Source organism: Thalassophryne amazonica, chromosome 5 (assembly GCF_902500255.1).
Source record: "Thalassophryne amazonica chromosome 5, fThaAma1.1, whole genome shotgun sequence".
In the NCBI taxonomy this organism is placed as follows: domain Eukaryota; kingdom Metazoa; phylum Chordata; class Actinopteri; order Batrachoidiformes; family Batrachoididae; genus Thalassophryne; species Thalassophryne amazonica.
In genome coordinates, this window is record NC_047107.1 from 101932584 (window position 1) to 101951561 (window position 18978).

Here is an 18978-nt window from a genome sequence, read left to right on the forward strand (position 1 = left end):
ACCTCTCTCATCTTTCTAAGTAGGAGAACTGCACAATCATGGGCTGACTAAATACTTTTTGGCCCCACTGTAAGTGCCAACAAAAGAGACAACAGATATAGGTTTTAGGTTTTCAAGTTTATAATTCTTCATTCACAGCAGTGTGTGTGTGTATGTGTCTGTGTGTGTGTGTGTGTGTGTGTGTGTGGGGGGGGGGGGGTCCTTAAAATACAGAGGTACTTTAAAAAAATGGAAATATCCCACAATTATTGAATCTCATCCTGTGAAGTCAAAGTTGCAAGACCAATCCTGTGATTTTCTTTATTTTTACATTTTTTTTTAATGAAATGGATTTGTTGTGTCCCAAATAACATAAAAGTACAAAGACTAATGTAAGAATACTAGATATTCAATCCTAACTGGTCATTCTAAAGTCCACACTGGTTACAAACCAAGAGATCACATCCTGAACACGCCAAAATATGTCTTCTTGGTTGGCGCATTGAGCGCTGCACTCAGACTCAGTCCCAAAACCAGACGTGTATCAGCAGGGTCAATAATACCGTCGTCCCACAGTCTGTGAAAAAGTTAATGAGAGGACATCACATTAGAATGTTGTTCTGAGACTTTCCGCCTCATTCATTTCAGGCACTCTGTCCTACTTTATGCCAGTCTGGTGTCAGATGTATTAGAAATGTATTGCCTTCTCCGAACCACTTCCTTGTTTATGTTCCTTCATCTTTAAGCTTCAAACACTCAGCAGGTGTTTTCTCCTTTTCACTCTGTATTTCTGTCTGGAGAAGTTATTTATTTATTTATTATTACCATCACCCAAGGTAAAAGCAATCTTTTCTCTAACAGTGATTACAATAATCATGTACCTTGCCACACACACACACACATTCTTCTGTTGTTGTCCTTCCACAGAATGATGTAGCAGGACAGCGTATAAGAGAAGACGTTGCTGTCATTCACTGACTTGTTCAAACTGTGCATGTGATGACAGAACGCTTGGTTCAAATTCAGAAACAATGCAACATTACAGTGAACAACCCTTATGGTGGCACTGCTTTGTCACAAGATAGGAGCCATTAGCTGGGTTTCCATTACAGTTTCACGCAAAAGTTAAGCAATTTTTCATAATTTCAACAAAACACAGTAGCAAAATTGCAGTGTTTCCATTAACTCTTGGAATGCAACTGTTGGGTTTTGCCCTCATGATAACCGTCATTCAAGCAAGTCTCACGTGTGAACTGATTCCAATACTCATGGGGATGGAAGAGTAAATCCTGCTAAAAATTGCCAATCCATTGTTTGTTTGTTTTATTATTTAATCTAATATTGTCCTGACAACAACACAAGGTTGACCAAGCTGTCTCTTCCTCTGTCCAAACATACTATGCCATGTATTTAGAATGTTGTGATGCTCTCTGTTCTTCAAAATCAGGATTTTTCATATTGCCTGAAAAACTACCTCATGCGAGCACAAAAACATGTTTGCGATATTTGAGTTTTTTCCTCAAAATACACACATTTCCATTAAGCTAATTTTCAATTTGCTACTTCAAATCACACTATTCAAAAGAAAAGTATATTGGAGTGTTTTAAATGATGTAACATTCCAGATGTACACATCAAGTTTCTTTCAGCAGTCTGTTGTAATGTGAACATTTTCTGCTGCCTGCAATAAGCACTAATGGATAAGGTCAAGGTGACAGAATGCATTTCAGACATGCAATGTTTCTAACTGCCTCAATAAACCTGAGCTGGTACACCATTAAGTCATGGGTGGCCCAAGGACATATGGTTAAATTAAAGCTTGCCACCCTTTGTCGATGTAGATTCTCAGTTATCCAGGTAGGAGACATTGAGACGTTTACAGCCACTGGACTTGTAGATTTTCAAGACGTTTTGCCGCTCATCAGGTGTCTTCTTCACTTTTAAAAACGTAAGATAGTGTGATATATATTGCTATGATTTTCTTATGTTTCTACTAAATCTGTTTTTATTAGTATGCTCTTTTTATAGCACTCCTGTGTTTCACATCTATTCCATTGCTTTGTTGTAATGATGTGTGAAGCGCTTCGCACGGGCTGTTTGGAAAGTGTGACAAATGAAGCCATTATTGTTTTTTACTGCTCAGAGAAGAAAAACACCGCAGCATTATTTTCCATGGATGAAATGCCACTTTGGTGGTTTAACAGTTTCAGAATAGTGATGTCACACAATATACCAACACAATGAAAACAACAATAACAAATGGTGTTAGTCTAATCTGAACGTCCCTCATCTTAATAATGTCATTCCACTGAGATGTATGCCAGAAGAGACGACATTTTCTTTTCACATTAAGGCTGAAATCGTGGCGGGGGGAGGGGGGTGCAGAAAAATGCCATTTAAAATAAGGAGCACATCATTTTAGCACACGTCATCTTCAAGCGTGAGCTGCATCATGAGAAAACCCACCTGGCACTGGAGTAGTAAGGGCTGCCTTCCTCTTCAAACCGCCGGATTATTGGCTCCTTCATGGCAGCCTCTTGCTCTGCTGTGAACTGTGAATACATTAATAAAAATAAATTGTTGTCAATGTGGTCACAGACTGAGAGAAAGGTGCAAGCATGACAACACAATGTCCTATGTATGCACAACATATTAAATAATATTAATATTAAAAATGAGCCTCTAAAACAGCGTTTGATTTAGTACTTGTAGATGATGCCGCTGATATATAACATGTTACTGTTGGTTATTATATCTATGAGATTCTCTATGCATTCTCTATTCTAAATTTTTGGGGGAATTGTGCTTACTAAGTAAATATTATATTGTGCACCAATTAAAATCAAAAGTCAAATTATCTCTCCTTGAACATGCTGGACTGGAATTATTTTCCTTCATGCACATCTTCATATGGTGCGCTATCACTGTGTGAAGCTTCATCAAAATCCAGAAACTAGTTAAGGAGGAGCAGCGCTCACATGACTCATGTGCAAACTTTACTAAAAACAGGTATTTTTAGATATTTCCCCAGCAAACAAACGGTTTGAGGGCAGGGTGGAGGATATAATAGTGCACACTAAAGGTATCAAAACAAAGTATTTAAAACCAACTTCAATACTAATTATTACTTTTTACTGATGTGCATTTGACCAGTATTGTAGTTTCCAGTGGTTAATTGCCATTTTAATGAAACCCCTGCAATCAGAGCTCTGATGAGAGGCGTCGTTTTGAACCTATTAATGCACTTTTAAAACACCCATAACAAAATACCTGACAGAGCCTAATTACAGCCATCTCCTAAATGCTCGACTAAGGACAAGGCTTCACTGAAATAAGTGTATTCTTACAAAAATGCTTTGTCAAACCATTACCCAAAGAAAAGCACTTTGATGTTAATGGTTCTGACATCAAACAAAAGCCAGTTCACATGTTTCCTGTGAGGCGTGGATGGAACAATTTAGTTTGAAATGTACCTCCTTTCCTTCACGTGCTTTCTGATCCTTGGTGATGGTTGCCAGGACAGTAGCAGCTTGTTCACCACCCATGACAGAGATTCGGGCATTTGGCCACATGTACAAGAAGCGAGGGCTGTAATAGGAGAAACAGAAATCAAAAGTTATTTTGCTTGTGTTTGCTATGCTACACTGGAGGGGGGATCAGGGGAATCTTGTGGTGTAGCTCACAAAATGATGCTACCGCTCTGTCACATTAGTTGCTTGCATGTGAACGGTTGAAAATGTTTTGCCATAAAATACCCGAATTAACAAACTGGTCAACCTCTGTACATGTGATTAACAAATATGATGAATTAAAACAAAAACCCAACACAGGTTTAATTATCTCCCCTTGAAAACAGTTAAGTTTTTGTGGCTCCTCCCTTTATGTTCTGGGTCACCACAGCAGATCAGATATGAATCTGCATGTAGATTTGACACAGGATTTACACCAGATGCCCTTTCTGATACAACTCTACATTACAAGGAGAATCGGCAGGGGTGGTGTCGAATCAGGAACCTTCTATTTTAGAAGCAAATGCACTGACCACTTGGCAAATGTTAGAAAATAATTATTTTCCCTTGATGTACGAGGTCTGTTAGAAAAGTATCCAACCTTTTTATTTTTTGCAAAAACCATATGGATTTGAATCACGTGTGATTGCATCAGCCAAGCTTGAACCTTCGTGCGCATGCGTGAGTTTTTTCACGCCTGTCGGTTGCGTCATTCGCCTGTGAGCACGCTTTGTGGGAGGAGTGGTCCAGCCCCCTCTGCGTTTTTTTATTGTCAGGAAAATGGCTGAGTGACTGCCGCTTTTCTGCATCAAAATTTTTTCAGAAACTGTGAGAGACAGCCAGGTGGAAACCATTCAGAAAATTCAGATGGCTTTCGGTGAAGATCTTATGGGCATCACACAGATTAAGGAGCATTACAAGCGGATTAAAGACGGCCCACAGCGGCTGAGAGCGCGCCGCGCTTCGAGCGGCCATCGACAGGCTGAAACGACCAGATCATTTCCAAAGTGAAGGCTGTGTTGATCCGGGACGTTGTCTGACTACCAGAGAAATGGCAAGAGAGGTAGACATAGCACTTTTTCGGCACATTACACTGTTACAGGAGATTTTGTAATGAAAGACTTTCGGCGGAATTCGCGCATCAGGACGGAGCCGTGTAATGGCGCAGAACAAAAAGCACCTCCGTGTTGGAAGTCTCACGGGACATGCCCAGCTCTTCCACCATTCGGAAGATTCAGACGGCTTTGGGTGGCTTTTCAGTCGAGTGAGTATCCGAGAAATTGTCGAAGATCTGGGCATGTCACATGTCCTGTGAGACCAACACGGAGGTGCTTTCGTTCCGCGCCATTAGCGGCTCCGTGGCGAATTCCTCTGCTCCTGTTTTCATGACAAAATCTCCTTTAACAGTGGAATGTGCCGGGAAAGTGCTATGTCCACGTTTTCTGCCATTTCTCTGGTAGTCAGACAACGTCCCGGATCAACACAGCATTCAGTTTGGAAATGATCTGGTCATTTCAGCCTGTCGATCGCCGCTCGGAGCGCCGCACACCCTCCGCCATTGTGCGCCGTCTTTAAACCGGCTGTAACACTCCTTAATCTGTGTGATGCCCATAAAATCGTCCCTGAAAGCCATCTGAATTTTCCGAATGGTGTCCACCTGCCTGTCTCTCACAGTTTCTGGAAAAATTTGATGCAGCGCTGCTCCAGCCGTTCAGACATTTTCCTCACAATGAAAATCCGACGAGGGGGAGGACCAGTGCTCACTCAAAGCCTGCTCACAGGCGAATGACGCAACCGAAAGGCGTGAAAAAACTCACGCATGCGCATGAAGGTTCAAGCTTTGCTGATGCAATCACACGTGATTCAAATCCATATGGTTTTTGCAAAAAATAAAAAGGTCAGATACTTTTCTAACAGACCTCATATATATTCAGATGGTGTGCAACCACTGTGTGAAGATTTACGGAAATCCACTATATGGGTGAGGTGGAAGTGTGCTTAAAATTCTGATGGACAGACCAACTGGCTTCATCAATACATTTTTACAAATGGTAACACTCAGACCTGGTCTTGGTCTCATCTTGTCCATGAATATAGCAGCACTGTGCAGAATCAGCAGTAAACTCTAGGGTGATTCCTATATAGCTTGCCAAATATTTGTTTGCAGTGGATTTAAAAACAAACTGAGTATTTTTAAGATATAATAAAGTAAGATGATAATAACTTTTCAACTCATGAATGTGTTACTTTAAAAGGAAGGAGCAACGGGTGCAGAGTAAGTGCTACAAAAATGCAATATTGTGTGCAGCTCAAATTTTTAAAAGCAATGGAGCCCACTATTAGCTATGTAATTAAGTATTTAGAAGAAAAAATAGGCGTCTGACTTTTCCATATGAAATGACAGCAAGCTTGGAGGATATCATGGAAAATGTGGAGGAAGACTGAAATCATCTCTTCTTCTGTACAAATGCTGATACCTCTTTGACCCTCCTTTCTATTTTGGTTGTGATCACAGTAATCACAGTGCAGTATTTAGGGATCCTTGTACCTGTATGCCCTGCCGCACATGCCGTAGTTTCCTGCACCGTATGAACCGCCAATGATAACAGTGACCTTTGGCACACTAGCGCAGGCAACTGCCATCACCATCTTGGCTCCGTCTTTGGCAATTCCTCCTGCTTCATACTCTCGACCCACCATGAATCCTAAGATGAAGACGTAGTTTTAATATTAACAGAAGTGAGAGAATGTGAAAAACTGTAATTGTGTATTTTACTCTGAGGGGTAAATGATTAACTTCAGTTTAAATACAGGCAAAAAAACAAACAAACAAAAAAGCATGTTGAAAAAGAGATCAGTCAGACTAGAGTTATATTTTGCATATTACCACAGCATATTATTACTATATACTGTACACAAGCATTCTTCTCAAATACTACATATACATGAACTGCCTGTACCCCATTCAAGCTACACAACATGAAACACCACGAATGTGCCTTTAAAAGGCATTTTTCTCAAACTCTCATAATTACAACTAACCTGTTATATTTTGGAGAAAGATAAGTGGAATGTTTCGTTGGCAACATAATTGGATGAAATGGGTCCCCTGAAACAAAATTTTATAACAGTGAGTCTCATATATGACCAGGTCACCTTTGCTCAAAAGGAAAAAACAAAACAAAACACACAAGTACCAGTGATGTACGGCATCTTAAAGCGTAATAATGTGGATCGATTTGAGACACGCAGAGTAAACACGGAAGCTTGAAAGTACAAAAAGAAATGGGTAAATGTCTAACACAGACTTGAAGCACAGAGCTGTTTGGGATCATAGACTGCAGATGTGATGAGCTGCTTGAGAGAAACAAAACCTGTTTTTGTACAATCAGACTATCCTGTCTGGATTTCTCCTGGATTACAAGAAGTTCAAAAATGATGAAACACTGGCTGAACTGCAATGCGTTTAAATCCCCAGAGTGATCAGCTGCGTGAGATCCCTCACTGCCCATGCCAGAAGAACCCCTCAGGTTAATTATCATCCTCATTTGGCTAGAGACCAAACAGGTCAGAAAAGGAACAACACAAAATAAATGTTCCCCTTCAAATGCTTTCCTATTTACTGAAATTTAATTCAGTAGAAAGGGAGCTGAGAGCTCTTCAATCTTGCCAGGAAAATTCACTCCACCACACAGAGCTGCCAGACGCCGTCACACAAGAAAATGAGCACAAACGGCTGCAGTGTAAGAAAAGAAAAGAAAACAAAAAATTTCCAAACACATTGTAACTGTGAACTGTTCAGGTGTTTTCATCACTGTGGCTCTTAACACTGCTGACTTTCCAATGAGGAAGTTTCGCTGTATTTGTAAAATGTTAACAATGAAAAGAAGGCTGCTAATAAGAAACTGTCACATGGTGAAGAATGATTCCTCAGTTTGTTCTTGAATGTTTTCACAACAGAGCAATTTCATATTGTCTCTGCTGTCGGCCCCCTTGACAAACAGCTTTTGAAGCGTTTAACAGTTAGCATAATAGAAGACCAGGCATGTCTTAAATGATGAGAGTGTAGCTCAAAAATGAACAGGAGGCGCTGTATTGAGCTTTCTTGGAAAAGCTCTCCAAGTGTGACTAATGCTCATGCTGTCATATGAAGACCTCACAGGGGGGAAAAAACAACAACAAATCAAGAAAATCTCAAGCATGTAATTTATATCAAATATGGGCTAAAAACTTGATCTGTCATCACTAATTTAATGTTTGCAAATCAAAACTATTCAAGTCACAGAGGCCTATAAACAAAGTGAATCACACTGAATGAAAACTATGACCGCGTCTTTCATTTCTAAGCATTGTTATTATGCCATTTACACAGAAGACAATTCAGACAAGTGTGGTTTGAAAGCTTTCTGTATGCGAGAAAATCAGTGCCTTAACTATGAGGGTCAGTACTCCTAAAGACATTTTCCCTGACCTCTCAAGAGAGGAAAATTGGTATTCAGCACAAAATCTCTGTGGAAAATATTCTCTGAACTACTTCAGTCTCACGTTAAAAGTCCTTGACATTTAGAGAAGCACATTCCATTACAACAAAGCCAACTCCCTTGAAAAAAAATCAAAACAATTTTACCTTTTAAAAATATGCACAGTACTAGTATACATTCCACGTGTAGGCTGATAAAACTAACAGAAACAGGCTGTGGCAAGCACAGCGTGAATTGTTTTTATAAAGTCAAAAGGCAAATCTGAGGTTTCAATTAACACTGTGGTGCTGCTGTGAAATTCTATCACTCCCCACATACGCCATTTGTGCTTTCGAGATGGCAGCGGTGCAAACACATAATTCAGATTTATATTTTATAGCACTGTACCTTTTTGGCAGATTCTGAAAATAACACTCCATTGTTGCCAATGATTCCAACAGGATAACCAAATATTCTTGAAAATCCTGAACAAGATGGATCCAAGTTAAATCTGTGAAGGCTAAATGTTAAAAGCAACTCAATTCTCTGTACTGTGAAGGTGTAGAAGAAAAAACAAGTTATATTACATACCTGTTACAAGTGTGTCTCCATAGAAAGCCTTGAATTCGTCAAACTTACTGCCATCCACAATTCTGGCAATGACCTGTGATCAATGTGGCAAAAATTATGAAAGTTAATGAAGCAATAATAATGACCTGACATGGTTTGTAAGTTTTAAACTATTTAAATCCTCCTTGTGTTGACAAGCCAATTATAATTGAAAAGCTGCAATGAAAGCAGCATGCCAGGTGATCTTGTTTCCTAAATGGACTTCAAACACTGTTCTATACTAAAGAGAATTTTACTTCTTGTGGGCCAGCAGTGATTTCTGCTCCTGGGTCTATAGCTAGAAGCAAAAAGCACACATTTAAAAACTAAAGGGAACAGCTGGATAGCCTGCAGCAAAAGGAAAAGCAAAGGGATTGATGCCCATTCATTATTAATGCGATTTGAACATCTTTGCTTCAAAGAGAATTCTAAACCTATAAAAAGTGTCAAGAAGTAAAAAATTGATCATTTATGTATTTTATTCTCAAAATAGTGAAAAAGAGTTCAGTTTCTTATTTTTGTTTAAGGGGTTGCCCCCATTCACTGAGTTTCACACTGGATGCCATTGAGTTCGCAAATCTAGCTCTACCTGGAGAAATAATGTGCGCAGCTCTGTTTGTTACCATGAAGTCTCAAAACCCAGCATTTGCAAGGGATTTTACAAGATATCACGTGACAATTGCTGGAAGGTGCCACCCTCTTGCAAGAATCACAGGGTGTCAATTGTACGTTGCATGAATTTAGAACAGTCTGAAGCTTCCAAGGTGACAAAAGTCCTCGCCAAGTCCTCACAGAGCTGTCGCAACCCTTGAAAAGCCCTCTGATTGTAGTCTCCTTGACTCCTAACAGGCGAGAATCGTGAGAGAACTTTGTGAGGGGTTGAAGACGGATAAAACTACATTTTGAGTGATTGGAGAGAAAACAAGGATCTGAGATTCCTCATGGGAGTCACACACGAGCTGCCCTGGGAGCACGGTGAAATAGCTGAGATAATCAAAGAAAGACTGTGCTTCTGGAAGCGGCTGAGGGAGTCCGACAGACGCGATCAACTACTGACCTATGGTAGTTCAGCGGGCATGGCCACACCTGTCCATGACAGCTGGGATTATCTTTGTTTTTCTTCTAAATCAGGGCCACAATGGGAAAAATTCTCATGCTGGCAGCAGTAAGCTGCATAAACGCATGGTCAGCCCACATGCACAGAGGTGGGCTTCAACACATCAGTGGATGAATACTGGCCAGTCCCCAGAACAGAGGACATCTTTCCACAGGAGAATGTCACGCACTGCTGGACATTACATATTTCATCTTGCAGGTGGTGATCACGCACCATCCCTGTGACAGCGCCAGCCAGGAGCTCTTTGATGGCTTGGACCGCTGGACATTGCATATTTCACCCTGCTGGAAATCATTCTACAAGTGGGTGAGTGCCCTGTTCATAGTTTTCTTGGTGTTGTATTTTTTTCTCCTCAGTGGAGCCAAACTAGACTTTGTTAATATTATTTTTTATTATTTTATTATTAATTTGATTTTATTATTATTTACAGGGCTGTTCCTTACTGGATACAGTTGGGAGAATTTCCACAGCATCTATTCACATGGATATCACCAAGTTAATACTTTCTATACAATGTGTTGATTGTGCCACTTCAGTGAGATACCAACTGTGAATTTGTTGGTAATGTTTTGTCGCGAAGTCGCATCTCCAACTACTCTCCAACACTCTGACCAAGTGTGATACCATCTTAATCAGGACCAACTCCGATTCACTTCCCAGATATGTCAGGATCAGGTGTGCTCAGAGCAAGATGGTTACGGCGTACAAAGTAATCTATAAAACTAAACTAAAAAAAAGAAAAACTACCCTATACCATGACAATCAAGTGGTGGAGAAATAGATTTGTTTTACTTTTAAAATTACTGGGTCTCAATTAGGAATCGGAATTGATAAGATTTTATTATGATCAGTGACACGATCAATTCTGCTTATTGGCGCGGTTCTTTAACGATTCCCTTATCGATGCCTGATGAATTTTCTGTGCGGAAACATCAAGTTAATTCAACTTTATTTGCCAGTTCTGACAAATAAAGACAGACATATTGAGGACTTAATTTCCGCTACTCTCAGTTTCCCAGACACACAGAGTAAAAAAAAAAAAACAACAACAACAAAAAACAGTATTACCGGAATAGCCAGAATCACGCAGAGTGGCGTCGGACTTATGAATTGGCACACATCCGAAAAGTGTCAGATTTCAGTTCCAAAAAGTTCTGACAGCCATCTGCGGAAGTCGACACAGTTGGTCAAAATCGGCCGGCGGCCCCGAGTGTGATGCACATGTTAAAAAACTCTCCGGGTGCCATCGAGATGGGACACCTGTCCGACGGTGGTCTATGTGTAATCTGACGACCATCTGATGGCAATTTTCATATTCTGACGGCATTAAAGCAGCATTTGAAATGATTTGATCGTGGATGATTGAGCTCTGAGACTGATCAGTCACAGCAAAGCCTGCCGACATGTTGTGCCACGTTTGTCCACCTCCACTGGACTTCGGCCAGGAAGGGCAAAGGAAATGTTATGTAATAACATGTATGTGGCACTGTGAACGCATCAGAGGCTCGGTGCAGTGCCCAGCAATGCAGCTGAACAGGATGTCACCGTTGTAACGCACGTACTATTACATGTTCACCTCCTAAATCTGTAGCAGGTATGATGAGAAATGTTTGCCAGCCCATGATGACATAAATAAACATGTAACTCACCTCCAGTACCTCGCGCTCCCCAGCGCAGCACAGACAGCTGGTCAAGTCCCTTTCATCCGGCTGCTCTATGTGCGGCAATGTCGATCAGATGACAAATGCATAATCCACCTCTGGCACAAATAAATCCCATGTGAAGTGCTGTCCCACAACAATAACACAACTGCAGTTGTGTTAAGATGCGTATCAAGTGAAATGACAACAAAAAAGTAAAAAAAAAAAAAAAGAGAGAAAGTCCACTGGCTGCATCTGAAAGCTGTGCATGTGTGAAGATGGCACACTGCCAGCACAGTTCGGTAGCAGTTACAGAGTCTAGCCGGACAAATAAAATGTAGCAATGCAAGTATATACTGAATATACACTTCACCGGACTGTACAACAGCAGGCGATCACTGACAACTGTCAGCCTCTTTGTGCTCTCTCTGGATGACATCTCCTGTGCTTGCGTGCGCCCCACGTGTGCAGGCAGAGCGGCTGGTACAGTGTTTATGAACACATATACACGCAGCTGAGCGAACATTTCGGCCACACAGTCGCACACTGCTTTGATCACCTGTTCTACACACGCAGGCACATGCGGCTCATTCAGCCATTGTGAATACACGTGAGCAGCTGAGTGGACACACACATCACTCGGATCACCTGTTCTACGCACGTACACGGGCATGTGAGACACACACTGATGAGAGGTCAGTTTAGCGATGGGAATGTGAGGACGAGCAGAGATTTGATTGTGTGGGTGAGTGAGTGGGTGAGTGACAGCTCCAATGTCTGTGTCGTCTGACAGCAGTCTGTGTCACCTCACTGTTGTCTGAAATATGTTTGGACTGCATCCTGCAGGTGTGCACAAGGCAGTTCGGATGCGTTTGGACCACGGCTGGCCATGCCTCTTTTCCTCCCCACTGCATCGGATTATGACAATATTTGCTGTGTCAGAATGGTTCCTCCACATTCTTCATATGTGTGACGGGGGCTTAAGAACCGTCGTCTCTTATGTGCAGAGTTATCACAACAGTAGAATATAAAATACATATATAAATACAGTAGACAGTAAAATGTGGTCAGTGAGGTAACTGGTGGTAGCAGTATGTCTTGTGCAAACTGAGCAGTGATTCAACACTGATGAGCTTATTCACACTAATTTAAAGTGCATGTAGTGCATACGCGTAAGCAGTCCTTGGAGATATGTTCAGTGTTTGTGAGGTGGGTGTCAGACAGTAAGAAGTCAGTCACAGCCTTATGAGTGAGGTCTTATAACATCTTTTACAAATTCAAGTGGCTCACATCACCCTATTTATGATTTGTTGTGAAAAGACTGACCAAATTCGAAAGACTGAATAAAATGTCCTAGTCTTCTGGACCACTAAGTCTTTTCTCCAGTTTATTTAAACACTCACAGCTATAATTACAAAGCACGAAGGCAAGCATCAGAAGAGAACTACTAGCTAAGTCCATACAAGTGTGCACCAGGGCATCAGTTAGTATGGGTGTCCATGAATTCCAAGAGCGAGTCAGTCAGAGACACAAGTTGCCAACTAGAGCAATGACAGTGTTTCAATCAGCTGCTAATCTAAGAGAAATTATTAAAAACAGGTTGATTAGATGGGTCGCTGTTGCTCTAGCAGCTCAAAAAGGTAAATCTGAAATGCATAAAAGACCCTGTAGTGCCTCCACAGTCAGAGGCAAAAGAGAAAAAAGATGAACTGAACTCAGAGCAAGAAGCAACTAGTAGCAAGGGCATTTTCACACATCAAGGTATGAACCAAGGTTCATGTTTGTGTACACTTGGTCCACTTTGTTTGGTTCACATCGCCAGTGGTGGGCACAGATAACCAAAAAATTAACTTCGATAACAGATAATCAGATAACTGAAAAGTTATCTTCGATAAAGATAAAACAATAAACCACCCAAAAATGTATCGGAAGTTACAGATAACCGATAACAGATAAATTCCAATATTGTCTCTGGTACATTTACAACTACTAATAAAACAAATTTAAGTTTTAATGCCACAATAGCTTCTAGTAATATTAAAAGTAACAACAGACCCAAACAATGAGACCACACTTTTGTCTTTGAACATTCTGCCCCAGCTGGAAGCGCTTGTTTACTACAGAGCTCCCAACACAGAGGCACCATGAGAGCAGCCCTAAAGCCAGCTCTCTATTAATTACAACACTCCGGTCAGGCGGAGGTCTTGAAAAATAAAGTCATGCTGACTTATGGTTTTGATTTATAAATAACATTAATACCGATAGAATAACTCTATTAATGTCAATTCTGTCATTTGTACAAAGTTAAAATATAGCATATATCTTTTAATGTTGAATAATGCACTAATTCTGAGGTTTTGTAACAAACACAGACAGATCGCAAAGGATTCTGGGTAAAACTGCCTCTGCTAAACACTGATTGGTTCAGTCATTCATTATGTAAACCAACACGTTAATGTGACGTCTGTTGTGTGTTGGTGTTTACAGATAAATGTGCTTTTGTAAAATATTCCATTTTTTAATTTGTAAAAACAGGCATTTTTATGGAGCCCTGTAAGTGTCATCGCAAAATGTTTTGCATGCAGAGAGAATGTGCGCACGTTTTATGATGTTGTAAAACGTGCTTTACACTGTGCGAGACGATTTTTCATGCAGGAATTTTTTGGACCGAGTTTCAGGTTAATCGCGCGTCCTGCATCGTGTAGTGTACATGGAGTAACAAGCTGCGTTTAACATCTCAGGACCACCTCCTGATCGCCGATCGTATGGTCCAATGAAAATCAAACCTGATAATTGGTCCGATAATGGTTTTTAAAGTTATCTAAAAAGATAATCTGATAATGAAAACATTATCTTCGATAATTATCTGTTATCGGATTATCGGAAGTGTGCCCACCACTGCACATCGCTATGTTGTGGTTGGACCAAAGAACTTTGCATGACATATACTTCCTGACATCATCATCTAGGTAGGATGTACTTGATTGGTTTGCAGGTGTGTGTCTGACATCGGCTTGCCAAATTTGGTAAACAGTTTGTTTGAAAGCACAACAAAAAGTTTCAATGGAGAAAAATGAATGACAGATATCTTCTGTTTTAACTACACTATTATTATTATTATTAACACGTGCAACAAATGCAGCAGAGATTGTCACTCGCGCATTGGACTGATAAGTCATTCGCGCGGGTGCAGATAGAAACAAAAGACAAAAATTTCCTGTATATTTGCATTATCAACTGTGTCGGTAGCATGGCCCAAACAGAGGGTCACCTGTTTGAGTCTGGTCTGCTTGAGGTTTCCTCCTCAAATCATCAGCGGGAGTTTTTCCTTACAACTATCACCTGTGTGCTTGCTCTAGGGCAGTGGTGTCCAAACTATTCCAGAAAGGGCTGAGAAGGTGCAGGTTTTTCTTGCAGCCACTGACTCCAGTAGGTGATTTTACTGATAAACTCATCCCACCTGCTCAAGGGGATGTTAATCAGTGAGATCACCTGTTGAAGTCAGTGGCTGCAAGGAAAACTTGCACCTCTCAGCCCTTTCTGGAATAGTTTAGACAATACTGCTCTAAAGGTTGGTAAGGTTAGACCTTGCTTGTGGCAGCTTTGTTGTGATTTGGAGCTGTATAAATAAAATAAACAAAAATTGAATTGAAAAAGTGTAAGAAAACAAACAAGCCAAAAAAGCAAAAAACAAACTGGACGCTACACCATTGTCTCCCGCAGACGGACAGATGCCAGGAGGATTGTTAAGGTATTTTTACCAGCACCACATGATGGTACTTGCTATCAAAAGCCAAAAAAATTCTCAACTTTTCCCATCTGACACAAGGACAAATTGGATGTTTGTTTTTTCTTTAACAAGGAGGGGGGAAAGACAGCAACACAGAGAGTCACCTGGTTTTAATCTGATACATTAATTAAAGTGTTTGTTGGCTTCTCTTCATCTTCTACTGTTTAATGGGTGATGAAATCCTGCTTCGACTTCCTGAAAAGTCTGAACCACACCCCCCAAAAAGTATACACACCAGACCATGGTTAAATTTAATCCAGACCAAGACCACCTGCTTTGGTTAGAAGACTTTTGGTCCATGGTACAAGGCAGCTTTCACACTTGCTATTTTGGTTAGGTCCAAACCAAATAGGAGTCAGAAGGCCGAGATCAAACAAGGTATGTGTGAAATCATCGTAAGAGTACGAAATGCTTCAAGGAGCTTGCGGCTGCAAACATAAATAATCTGTACAACTGAATGAACAAAGAATCAAATGACCGGAGTCTTTGAAGTGAACCTTAATGAGCTTATTCCATACAACACACAACTTTTCTCCGTTACAGTTAAGAAGAATCCACATCATTTATTAAACAAAATCCATTTCAGAGTGCTAAAGCTTTCAAATCACTTGCATGAATGCACAGCCTGTGCATGTGAATTCAACTGGGCAAATCAAGTTACCTCTCTGACATCAAAGTTGCGTTTAAGGTTTTCTCCAACTATGCCATACAGTTCATCTGCAGGGTAGAGAGGGGCTTCTGGAGGTTCTGTTGCAACCTAAAAATAAACACAGAAAAATAAATAAATACACTAATGCACTCACAGTATACGAGGTCTATTAGAAAAGTATCCGACCTTATTATTTTTTCAAAAACCATATGGATTTGAATCACGTGTGATTACATCAGACATGCTTGAACCTCGTGGGCATGCAAGAGTTTTTTCACGCCTGTCGGTTACGTCATTCGCCTGTGGGCAGTCTTTGAGTGAGGAGTCGTCCACCCGCTCGTCGATTTTTTTCATTGTTAAGGAATGGCTCAGAGACTGTTGCTTTGTTTGATAAAAAATTTTTTCAAAACTGTAAGGCACAACTGAGTGGACACCATTCAATAAATTCAGCTGGTTTTCGGTAAAAATTTTAACGGCTGATGAGAGATTTTGGTCTGGTAGTGTCGCTTTAAGGACGGTCCACGGCGCCTGACGGCGATCTGCGCTTCGAGGCGGCAGCGTCTCGCCGTTTCAAGTTGAAAACTTCCACATTTCAGGCTCTGTTGACGCAGTAAGTCGTCAGAGAACAGAGAACTTTCAGAAGAAGTCGGCATGAGGAGTTTATTCGGACATTCCATTGTTAACGGTCATTTTGTAATGAAAGAACGTGCGGGCAGAGTCGCATGTCGGGCTGGACCGACCACGGGGGGTCGCGGCAGGAAAAACACCTCCGTTGGAAATCTTAACGGGCAAGTTGGAACATGCCCAAGCTGTTAAACAATTTCTCAGTTACTCACTTGTTGAAAGCCATTAAAAGCCGCCTGAATTCTACAAATGGTTTTCAACACGGAGGTGTTTTTCCTGTCGCGGCGCACACAGATTTGCCGAGTCGTCACGGAAACGACTCGGCGAATTTGCACGTACGTCTTTCATTAAAAAAATGTCCTTAAACAGTGGAATGTCCGCATAAATTCCTCATGCCGGCCTCTTCTGAATCTTCTCTGTTCTCTCACGATGTCCTGGGTGAATTAAGCCTTAAATTAGGATGTTTTCAGCTCGAAACAGGCCAACGACAGCGCCTGGAAACGCTGCAGGAAGTCTCGCTCCGTGGGAAGTCCTTACACCGACAGAAACACCCCATAATCTCTCATCAGCCGTTAAACTTTTCACCGAAAACCAGCTTAATTTCTCGAATAGTGTCCACTCGGATATTCCTCACAGGTCCAGAAAAATTTTTGATAAAGCAACGCGCGCCGTCTCGAGCAGCGTGTGAAACAAAGGAATTCAGCCGAGAGGGCGGGACCACATCTCACTCAAGGCCTGCCCACAGGGAAATGATGTCACCGACACGCGTGAAAAAACTCACGCATGCGCACGAGGGTTCAAGCATGATTGGTGTAATCGCATGTCATTCAAATCCATATAGTTAAAAAAAAAAATAAAAGGGTCGGTTTATTATCTAAGAGACCTCGTATAGCACTGTAAAGCATGACTGCTACAGATATTTGTCATTGGGCTTGCCTTAACACTTTTCCTGTAGTTTAGGTTTCGCACCACCTTCCTTGCCAAGTGGAGCGCATGGTTATCATCTAAAGCATAATGGTCTGTTACACCAGATTTTCTGTGAAATGCAAAACAAATCAAAGTGAAATTACTGCAACAAATACACAATTTACACAATAATAGATTTTGTGTAACTTTAAATGTGCAACACTGAAATGTGCTATTGTCCAAAAATTACATTTAATTAGAGCGCCGTGATGTCACAGTTGTGGTCTGAAGTTTACATACGCTCATAGCAGGCATAAATATCAAGACAACAGTGGACTTTCATTTGCTTCGTTGACCTTTTGTTTTCTGGATCAGAATGATCGTACAGCATATATCTTTGATAATAATAATAATTATAATAATGATTTGGTGCAAAAGCTTTCATTTACTGTGGGTTTTCTGAAAAATAAGCATTGCATCCACTTCATTAATTAATTTGGTGGTACTGAAAAATTCATAATGTCTTAATTTCCTGCAAGTCATGTCTGACTACAGATGGGCTGATTACAGCTTTATGCCACCATAAGAAAGGTTTGTTTGATAGCAAACATTAGATTAACACACATTATAATGGGACTGTCTCCTGAAGCCAGTTCGAAATAACAAACTCATCAGTTCAAACAGCTGTATGCAAGTACAAGTTATTTGGAGATGCAACTCTAAGAAAAAAAAAAAAGGCTATTCCAAAATCAATACCTCCAAGCCAGAATAAACCTTCTGGGGTAAAGAGCCATGGTCAGTCTAGACAATGATAGCTGTGTTTTTTTTTTTTTTGTTTGTTTTTTATATCTATTACTCACATCATTTCAATCATTTTACCTCAGAAAAACAAAAGCAATGAGAAGCAATACATACATAGTTACTCCTTGAATACAGTGCATCCGAAAAGCATTCACAGCGCTTCACTTTTTTGACATTTTGTTATATGAAAAACAAAAGTTTGCACATAATCTTATTCCAAAATGGAGTGAATTCATTTTTCCAATCAAAATTCTACTCACAACACCCCATAATGACATCATGAAAAAGTTTTTTTTTTTTTTGCAAATTTAATAAATATAAAAAACCTAAGGAATCACATGTACATAAGTATTCACAGCCTTTGCTAAATACTTTGTTGATGCACGTTTGGTAGCAATTACAGCCTGAGGTCTTCTGGAATATGATGCCACAAGCTTGGTGCACCTATCTTTGGGCAGTTTTGCCCATTCCTCTTTTTAGCACCTCTCAAGGTCCATCAGGTTGGATGGGGAGCATCGGTGCGCAGACATTTTCAGATCGCTCCAGAGATGTTGACTCACATTCAGGTCTGGTCTCTGGCTGGGTCACTCAAGGACATTCACAGAGTTACCCTGAAGCCACTCCTTTGATATTTTGGCAGTGTGCTTAGGGTCACTGTCCTGCTGAAAGATGAACCGCCACCCCAGTCTGAGGTCAAGCACGCTCTGGAGCAGGTTTTCGTCAAGGATGTCTCTGTATATTGCTGCATTCATCTTTCCTTCAATCCTGATTAGTCTCCCAGTTCCTGCCACTGAAAAACATCAACACAGCATGATGCTGCCACCACCATGCTTCACTGTAGGGATGGTTCCTGGCTTCTTCCAAACATGAAGCCTGGCATTCACACCAAAGAGT

The 18978-nt window shown here is 40.8% G+C and overlaps 1 protein-coding gene across 1 annotated transcript in view; it reads right to left on the reverse strand.

The window, feature by feature from the left end:
* Positions 1–286: 286 nt before the first annotated feature.
* Positions 287–18978, reverse strand: part of mccc2 (methylcrotonoyl-CoA carboxylase 2 (beta)) — a 45283-nt gene continuing 26591 nt past the window's right edge. The window contains exons 9-17 of the mRNA XM_034170985.1: positions 17314–17413; positions 15766–15861; positions 8540–8612; positions 8357–8433; positions 6531–6597; positions 6037–6193; positions 3453–3567; positions 2446–2531; positions 287–556 (exon numbers count right to left, since the gene is read on the reverse strand). Of these exons, the coding sequence (XP_034026876.1) occupies positions 439–556; positions 2446–2531; positions 3453–3567; positions 6037–6193; positions 6531–6597; positions 8357–8433; positions 8540–8612; positions 15766–15861; positions 17314–17413 (889 nt within the window). The 3' untranslated portion in view covers positions 287–438. The remainder of the gene's footprint in view (positions 557–2445; positions 2532–3452; positions 3568–6036; positions 6194–6530; positions 6598–8356; positions 8434–8539; positions 8613–15765; positions 15862–17313; positions 17414–18978) is intronic.